Below are 10113 nucleotides of genomic sequence, written 5' to 3'. Positions count from 1 at the left end.
GCTTCGATTTCTGGTGACTCTTGATCGTCTTTTTCTTCTTCCTCCTCTTCTTCTTCTTCAGATATATTTGATTGATCAACAACTTCAGCGTAGCTTTTCTTTCTTTTCACAATGAAAGAAATGCCCTAAATACCTTGAAGCTCTGATACCATGTTTAAATTCACAAAATGATGAATTGAGAAAATATCTCAGAGAGAATTGTTATTTAATCGAATGAATTTACAGTGAATAGAATGGTCTTTATATAGGCAAAGAAAAGGGAAAACAATAGGAAAAACTAGCCTGCATTACATCCTATATTACCTAGTATGAACCTTCATTAAATTCTCAATTCTAACATAACCAAATTTATAAAATTATCACATCTTCATTAATAAGGATGTACATGGACAGCCAACACATAATTAAATATCTTAAGACGCTACAAAACGAGTAATTCAATAGAACTATTTATTATTATTAATGAACATAAAACTACAAAGGAAGCACACAAACTCTCAGCAAATATACAATAAATGCTGAGACCTTATTTATTATAAAAATCACAACCATCGCACTAACTCTCACCAAACATAAAGAAAATGCTGAGACCTTATTTACTATTACAATCACAACATTTTTAGCTAGAACTGAAGCATTTTTAGAGCACTGGCAGCCACTTTTCCACAACTTTTTCAACAAAGATTTCCCCAAATTTTTCTTGTCCAAACGTTTTTCCAGATCCTTTGCAGAGCAAGATTGAAATATCTGGTTTAACTTGTGCAACAGTTGATACATTGTATTTAGTACCGTTAGCATATTCCAATGTAACGGGTTTTATAAATTTTCCGCCGGTACCAGATAGTTGGATTTGTGTAGAAAGAGCAGCCCATGAGTTTTCGAGACTAATAGTGTCGCTTTTCGGCCTAAACTCCTCTACTAAGCCATTCTCTATCTGTCTCTGAATGTATTGGAATCTTGCAGCTTCTGCAACCATTTGTATGATAACAAGAAGACTGTTTTTAAATTCAGTGGTAATAGATGCACCATTGAAGTTATAAAGTGTATTGATTGCTTTCTTTAATGGTCCGATTCCTAATCCAACTGTCAATCTATTTCCCAAAGTTTGATAATTGGTACTCACTGTTAGTTTTTGTGTCTTTGTTCCTTGAAAGAGGAGACTTGTTGCATCCTTAGGAGCATCGCTTAAGAAGAAGGAATTACCGCCGGATTTAAACCCAATCACATATACATTAACAACAGTTATTGCTAATGTAACATTGAATTTGGAGTCGTAATTTATCAGATTTACCAGAAGATACTGATTATCTGTTCTGATTTCTGATGGGTTTCGCAGTATTGGGATATCATGGCTTTTAGAGCCACTGTCTAACTTGCTTCGTAAGGAGGACATTAACTCTCTGTAGCTTCCATCACTGGCAAGATGGGTAGTAAATGTAACACTTGGGTAGATAATTGGTGCAGTCAGACACGATCCGATTGCAATGTTGCAGAATAACCATGTCGCTAATACAATCAACATATTCTTCATCTTTTCAAGTTGCACCTGTTAAAAATTCAAATTAGCCAAAGCTTTTCAACATGGAGAAATTTAGAAACCGATTTTAGCGACTGAAAGAGCTATACTTGCAAGAAATGTCTTTGCAACGGAAATAGCTAATATCACCACAAGGAATATCAGAATTAAAGACAGAACGTAGCATGAATGGTATTCCGTGTAATTTTCCTAAACCAGTCCCTAACTCTATTCCTGAGTTAGACTAGCCACATTTCAGCGACTAAATTATTAATCAAGATGTGCAGTCGCTAAATCTATGAGTATGACATAATAAAGTTGCGGGAATATATTATATGAAGTTATTTTAGTCATACTAGAATACAATATGGATATTTTGGACAAATATTAAATACTTAAAAACTATTTGTTTTCAAATTATATAAAATTTGATTTAACTACATGTAATTTTTTGGACCTTTTTATACAGATAGCTTATGAACTAAATTAAAAAAATATGGGATCTGTAACCAAACAGAACTTCTAAATAATAAGAAAAAAACTATGCGCTAATGAGAAAGTAAGAATGAGTTATGTATGTATTATGCAAATGAAGTAAAAGCTAATAAGGATTAATAATTTTGAGAGAGAGATTTTATTTACTTACAGAATAAAGAGCAAATAAGCAAGACACTAGAGTGATGGTTCTTAGCATTTGATATCTTCTCCTTTTATAGAGGAAAATCTCTTGTTGATAAGATTTTTTTCTTCTTTTTTTTGTGTGGCTGTTTTTGTGTGAACATGATATCCATGAATCAGGCAGGGTCTAACTTGACACATGAATATCTTGTTTAAATCTAGGTCAACCCGCACTATTTTCTCAACCTGCACGAGCGGGTTGATATGATTTTAATGAACTATGGAATTTCATTAAACTAAATATCAATAAATAAACTATATTGAATATAAAGAAGAGTATCCAACTCATAGAACCTGACATACATCCCAGAAGTCATAATTTATTAGAAAATGTGGAAGTGAGAGGGTGTTTTGTTTGCCTATTTTCAATAACACAGGCAGAACAAAATACTGGGACATCAATGAAGAAAATATATTAAATATCAGCGACAAAATATTTCATCGTCACCAAATTCATACTAATGATGCATCTTTTCCATATGGGCGAATATTATAAAAGTAGCGTAGAATGCTGCAGCTGCACATTAGGGTAAAACGAACTATTCTTTCACTAGAGAATAACGTGTGCTAACTTTTTTTGACAAGTTTCACAGTAGTTTAACATATAATTATATAATATATGTAATGTATATTTATCTAAAACAAATCGCTTTTTGTATTTATCTTTTAGTGAATTGGATAATGGACAATCTTGCTCAGACTTCCGAATGTTGAGGATTGAGAGATTACTCCTTTTTTTTAAGTCCTTGTATGGCCTGTTCGGTTCAGTCTTTAATTATAGTTATTGTTGTTAGATGTTTGTTGTTACCGTTGTCTCTTTGTTTTTAGCTCATAATGAAGCGTTACTATTAATATGTAAAATGTATAATATGAAAATTTTAAATCAATTAATAAATAAATTAAAAAAGTAAAAAATATGATACAAATATAACAAAAAGAACATATTAGGGACCATTGTTAGAGGGTCAATGCAGGTACTATATGTATTGACCAGTCCAAGCGGTTAAGGTCAAAGTATTCTAAAAAGATGGCATATATAAAAGTTTATAGATGGACTGCACGGAATCATTCTTAGTAAAAGCAAGATTCTGGTTTTGGTAACACTATAGAATAGGATGATTCTCCTAAACCATTAACAGAAGAGTAGATATATGAAAGAGTTCAAATATTCTTACACAAAGCTAATGGGAATGGAGAGAAACATGTTCCGTATAGTGGTGAACTGTAAACGATGTTGGAAGAAGATGTCTGTTTTTTACAAACTAGAATATTGGAGTTTTATTTAGTAAGGACACAATCTAGATGTAATGCATATTGAAAAGAATTGTTGTGAGACCATTCGTGGCACACTATTGAACATCCAGGATAAGACAAATGAGGATATATACCGACTGACTTGAGGCTCGCGCTTGGTAAAAAGAGAGACAAGTTGCCTATGATTCGGATGAATTTGTATGCGGAAAAATGAAAGATTGTTTTTCATTTTTGAAACAAGTACCCGCATTATATTAAAGAAGACATGAAACCATCCTTACACACTGCGGCTGATAGTCAAATAGGAATAGTAAAGTAGGAAAACTCGTTAGCATTGGAAAGGGCATGTCGTGCAATGACATGTGCAACCCCATTCACTGAACGAGGAGAGAACGACACCGAACAATCGGTTCTGTTAGAAAGAAGAAATTGACAATCTCTTATAATGGTTCCGAAATCTGATAGATCATCTTTATGAGTACTGACAGCGTCCACAACTCGTTTGACATCACATTCAAAGATAACATTGCTACAATTGAGTGAAAATGTCCATATAATCGTTTGGCGCAATGCAATAGCCTATACAACCATCATTCCAAGCACTGTAGCAAGCCATAAAAGTGCCATCTAAAAGACTGTTTGTAATTCATTTTTCTACATGAAGACTCATGTTCGCTCTAATATACGAAACCTAGTGTCGTTATATGATTCTATAATAGGTAATTTAAAACCACATGATGTTTATGTTATAATGAAATTGCTCATGCCTACTACATTGTGTTTAGTGTCGGACCTATTAGGATTGCCGTAATTCGATTTTGCCTATTCTTCAAATCTGTTTGCATTACAGTAATTCAATTTTGCCTATTCTTCAGACAGACATTATGAATACCTTTGTTTGCTTGAAAAGTTTTTTCCACCGTCCTTCCTTGATATAATGATTCACCTAATCCTTCATCATGTAAGAGAAGTCGAATTATGTGGTTCAGTTCTTTTTACATGGATGTATCCCTTTGAGAGCTATATACGAAAGTGTTTAAAGAAATGATTTAATAATCGAGATGGTTGACACATAGTAACTCCACATGGCTCATTTTACAAAGCATGCTTACGTGGGTGGCTGAACAATTGCGATATGAAATTTAGTGACTTGTTTTACACACTCTTAAGGATCCTAAAAATATGTCACTAGTGCTCATTTTTCTATTAATGTCTGTATAGATGTATATGCATATGTAATAAATATTTAATTAAAAATGGACTTAGCCCTTTCAAATATATGGACTAGTTAAAGAGAAAGAAGTAATTAATCAACACAAAAAAAAATAGATGTGAAACAAAAAAGAAAGGGATAAGTAAAAAAAAAATGCATGTGGTATACGCGTTTTGCCAACTCAAACCTGTGGTATTTTTTTGCAAACAGAAGTACGTGTTACACGCCGTTAGCAAACAGAGGCAAAATTGACTAACGGTGTTAAAATTCAAAGAGAAAATAGTTAATTTGGTCCTTATATTTATTTATTTTATAAATTAACCCCCTTAACTATTTAATTATCACAAATAAACTCCAAAATCAAAAATAAAAATCAAAAATACCTTCTTCTTCTTCTTCTTCTTCTTTCTTCTATTTTTTTAAGTTCCGAAATCTGGAAATTCCAGATTTCTAGAAATTTTCAGAAATCTGGAATTTCCAGATTTCCAAAAGATTTCCCAAATCCGAAATCTGGAAATTTCCAGAAATCTGGAATTTCCAGAAAGGATATCTGGAAATTTCAGAAATCTGAAAATTTCCAGATTTTCGATTTTGGAAATCTGGAATTTTTCAGATTTTCGATTTTGGAAATCTAGAATCGAAATAAAAAAAAAAGAAAAAATAGAAGAAGTGAAGAGAGAGAGAGGAAGAAGAAGAAGAAGAACCATGGAAGAAGGAGAAAAAAGGAAGAGAGAGAGAAAAATATTTTATTCTCCGTATTAATGGAAGAAGAAGAAATTAATGGAAGAAGAAGAAGAAGAAGAAGAAGAAGAAGAAGAAGAACCATGGAAGAAGGAGAGAGAAGGAAGAGAGAGAGAAAAAAATATTTTATTCTCCTTATTAATGGAAGAAAAGAAGAAGAAGAAATTAATGGAAGAAGAAGAATGTATTTTTTATTTTTATTTTTGATTTTGGGGTTTATTTGTGATAATTAGACAATTAGGGGGGTTAATTTATAAAATAAATAAATATAAGGACCAAATTAACTCTTTTCTCTTTGAATTTTAACACCGTTAGTCAATTTTGCTTCTATTTGCTAACGGCGTGTAACATGTACCTCTGTTTGCAAAAAAAAAATACCACAGGTTCGAGTTCGCAAAACGCGTATACCACAGGCATTTTTTTTTTGTACTTGTCCCAAAAAGAAATATCCTGAAATTATATATATTCTACATATTAAAAATAAATTCTAGATATTTTGAAACGAGTTTTGGTAATATTTATAAAATTTAAAAAGGGTTTTATTTTTTCTATAAATTTTTATAAATGTTTTGACTTGTTATATATGAACCGAGAGAGAAGTTATATTGACTGCTTAAAATATAATCAAACCATTGGTTTTTTTTTATTCTTCGACTAATGCTAGGAGTTGTACACAGTTGATGGTCGCTTGGACCGAGTTGTTAGGAATTAGGTTCATTTGTGAATTTTTATTTAAATGGAAGGCTTGGCATTTTAAATCCAATTTTTGTATGTCTCTTTATATCAACCGTGTGGAATACATTAGAATTAGAAAATAAGTACGTCTAAATATTATTTAGACTTGATACATTATTTGCCTCCTGAATTTGTTCAAAATAATTGATTGGCTCTCTGAATTTTTAAAGTATCTCGATAGCCCTCTGAACTTGAATAAAATGTTCAGTTAGACCCTGAACTTGCATAAAATTTAATCAATTAATCATTCGGTTGTAAAAAAAGTAAATTAAACACGGAATATATGTTGCACGCATCTTAAAAAAGTAAAACGACCATGATCGGGGTATGCGATTATAATATTAGAGAAGAAAATGTTTTATAGTTAAATAAGTAAGAAATTCTTTTTTAACATGTTTGAATTTATTTTGTGAAGTATATAATAACATTCTAAGGCATGTGTAACATGTCTTCTATATCTGACTTGCTTTTTTACAACCGAATGATTAATTGATTACATTTTACGCAAGTTCATAGAACTAACTAAACATTTTATACAAGTTCAAGGGGCTATTGAGACACTTTGAAAGTTTAGGAGATCAATCAACCATTTTGCACAACTTCAGGAGACAAATGATGTATTAAGTCTATTATTTATAAAAAGAGTCATTCATAATGCTTGATCATCATACACGCACTGTACTACCGTCCTCCAAGTAAGTAGATTGTGGATCATATTTTTTTCGTAAAATTAAATAACTAATTTTTTATTTTAACAACAGATAGTTTAAAGCAGTTTGAACTGGTCCATCATTATAACCGGTCTCCCATATTTTCTAAACCTTCCTGATTTTACTCTCCATCTTCTCAATAATTTCTATTTGACAAAACTACATGAACATTAACTTTTAAAGCTGTAGATATATATTTATGGGTAAATTACAAAACTAGATCAAATGGGAGATCCATTTACATATTTAACCCATTTACTAAACCTACTACATATCTAAACTGTTTTTGTTGACTTTTCCATAATACTCTCAATCATATGTGAAGCCTGCGAAGCTAATGTTTGGTTTACTTGATGAATTTAATTAGCATATGCGAAGCCGGGATGTGTTTTTAAGCTAATTCGCGAAGTGGCATACAACAAAAAATGACAAACAACAACGGAATCTAACATTAAATTCATAACATTATCAAAATTTACAACAAAATTGCTATAATAAACTCCTAATAAATCACTTCATAATACATAGGCTCCTATTCAATACCGATCGATGGATGTGTCTGACGGTACAGAACAAGATTGTCACAATAAACTCCTAACAAATCACTTCATTATACATAGACTCTTATTCACCACCGATGGATGGATGTCTCACGATACATAAGCTCTTATTCACTAGAGGGACGGACCTGTCCCACGGTGTAAGCTCTTATTCACAACCGATGGTTGGAAGTCCATGCCTTTTGGAATCAATATCTCTCATGGCACCACGCACGCTGGCTTCCAGGAATGAATATTATGTATTCAACCACCTTCAGAAAAATTAAATCGTGTTAGTCAGAAAAAATGAAGATTTGGCTTCGCGAAACGAGGATTCGCTAAGTATGCGAACATAAATGTGCAAGGAAGAATGTGACTTTACTTAGCGAAACAATGATTTCACGACGTCTGCGAGGAGAAATGTGATGCTCTGACTTCGCGAAACGATGATTTCGTGGAGTCTGCGATAGAAAATTATCGAATTACATCGCAAACTTTGCGTAATCATCGTTTCGCGAAGTGAAATCGATAAATTTCTCCCCACAGACTTCGCGAAAACGACATATGCTAAGTGAATTTATGGGAAAAACGCAGAAAAAACAGTATATACTCACATTTTTTGACGAAAACAATATGATAAACTGGGAAAAACGATGAAAATAACGCAGAATCGTCATTTCTTCGATGGTCACAAGAAGAAAGAAACCAAGAAACGAGCAGGAAATGGAAAATGAACAACATGGCTTCGTTTTCTAGGATTAGAAAATTGCAGAATCAAGAGATGAAGAGAAGAAGAAGAGAAATACATTGTGATTTTGAGAAATGGTGCAGATTTCGTGCAATTTAAAGGAAGATATGAAGATTAAAAGTCTTGGAATCATTAATGGAGGAGCCAACTGTTTCGCGTAACCAAAGAGAATGGGGAGAGACCGTTCGCGTTGGGGGAAGTGGGAAGGTTAGGAGTATTATGGGAAACTCACATAAAAACAGTAGGTTGAATAAGCTTCCAATTTGACCTACTTTTGTTATTTATCCTATATTTATTTCTTCCCTTTTCGAAAATTAGCAGTGCATTAGGTTATAGTTATTCCATTATTGACGAAAAAAATTATATCAGCTATTTTATTGACCGGGGTATTTTATCCTAGAACCCACCATCTACCACTCTACTTGGTTAAACATTTAAAAAATATCAACAAAAAATTAAAAGCCTAGTTAAATAATTAAAAAATGTTACAAATAAAAAGGGGTAAATTACAATAAATCCCGTGGTTACACTTTTTGCTAGTGGTTACACTTTTTGCTAATGGTATGCATGTGGCTTTTTTTTTTTTACCAAGAGAGAATTGAGGTTTTTCATTTTTCTAAAAATCAGGATTTTTTAATTTGATATTATAAAAATGACCGTTAACTGTATTAAAATGGAAAATTTAAAAAATTAAAGTTATTTAGTACCACATTTAATATTAAGATAAAAAAGTACCACATTTACTATGGAACTAAATTTTATATTTTTCAAATCATAATTTTTGGAGTTTTATCTCTCTAAACATTCACTTTCTCTCTCTTCACCAAACAACATCCGAATCATCTCAAAATTAAAAAGTTAAAGAATTAAGTTAATTAGAATATCTTTGATTCTTAGAATTTTTCAATTTTGAGATCGTTAACAATCATTTTAACCGGGTCAACTTAAAAGATCTTCGTTTTTAGTAAAGGAAAAAGCTCAGTCATCTCCCGGTCGCAAAAAATAAAAACTAAAAAAATTACATGAATGCAATTGATAAAAAAAAAGTATCATTAATTTATAAAATACATTGGTGAACATTTTATAGACGCAAAATTTAAACCGTCTTTGACTTTAATAAAAATATTGACATTTTTTTCCTATGTGTAGTTAAATTTTAAAAATGCTAATAAAAAGTTAAAAGTGTCAATAAGTAAGTGATTATAAAAGATGACACAAATTAAAAAGCGTTGTTAAATTTTTAAATACGGAAATAAATAAAAAAGAGAAATTATTCAAATGAAAACAACGAGATGTTTTTTCACAACGAATTCTAACCGTCATTAACATGAAAAAAATGCAGATGTTTTTTAAAATACAATACAATCAACAACAACAACAACAACAAAGCCTTAGTCCCGAAATGATTCGGGGTCGGCTAACATGAACCATCATATAAAACCGTGAAAATCAAGTCGTGTCAGCGACACAGATTCGCTCCCTCCACTCCGTCCTATCCACTACCATATTTTCCTCAATTCCCAATAAACTCATATCACTCTCGATCACCCTCCTCCAAGTTTGCTTAGGTCTTCCCCTACCCCTCACCACTACATCCCTTTGCCACTCTTCGGTTCTCCTAACCGGCGCATCAAGCCCTCTACGTCTCACATGGCCAAACCACCTTAGTCGGTTTTCTCTCATTTTATTCTCAATAGATGTGACCCCTACTTTTGTCCTAATTATTTCATTACGCACCCGGTCCTTTCTCGTGTGACCACACATCCATCTCAACATACGCATCTCCGCCACCGACATCTTATGGATGTGGCAGTGTTTCACTGCCCAACACTCCGTACCATATAACAATGCTGGTCTAATTGCCGTCCGGTAGAATTTTCCCTTCAATCTATTAGGCATGCCGGGATCACAAAGGAAACCCGTAGCACTCTTCCACTTCGACCAACCAGCTTTAATCCTATGAGCAACATCTCCATCTA

At 32.5% G+C, this 10113-nt stretch overlaps 1 protein-coding gene across 1 annotated transcript; it reads right to left on the bottom strand.

The window, feature by feature from the left end:
• Positions 1-433: 433 nt before the first annotated feature.
• LOC136223707 (ribosome-inactivating protein cucurmosin-like) lies at positions 434-2239 on the bottom strand. Its single transcript, XM_066011839.1, has 2 exons — positions 2163-2239; positions 434-1546 (listed from the first exon to the last, which is right to left on the bottom strand). The coding sequence occupies exons 1-2, from the start codon at positions 2208-2210 to the stop codon at positions 641-643; spliced, it is 954 nt and encodes a 317-aa protein (XP_065867911.1). The 5' UTR covers positions 2211-2239; the 3' UTR covers positions 434-640.
• Between the last annotated feature and the right edge of the window lie 7874 nt (positions 2240-10113).

Source organism: Euphorbia lathyris, chromosome 3 (genome assembly GCF_963576675.1).
Source record: "Euphorbia lathyris chromosome 3, ddEupLath1.1, whole genome shotgun sequence".
NCBI classification, from domain to species: Eukaryota; Viridiplantae; Streptophyta; class Magnoliopsida; order Malpighiales; family Euphorbiaceae; genus Euphorbia; species Euphorbia lathyris.
The sequence above is the reverse complement of the archived record's forward strand: the minus strand, read 5'-3'. Positions and strand labels throughout refer to the sequence as shown.

Bases quoted from the DNA above. Each gene is read 5' to 3' on its own strand.
- LOC136223707 (XM_066011839.1), bottom strand. From the start codon at position 2,210: ATGCTAAGAACCATCACTCTAGTGTCTTGCTTATTTGCTCTTTATTCT. The intron at 1,547-2,162 runs GTAAGTAAATAA...AATTTTTAACAG, and splicing joins GCTTATTTGCTCTTTATTCT to GTGCAACTTGAAAAGATGAA.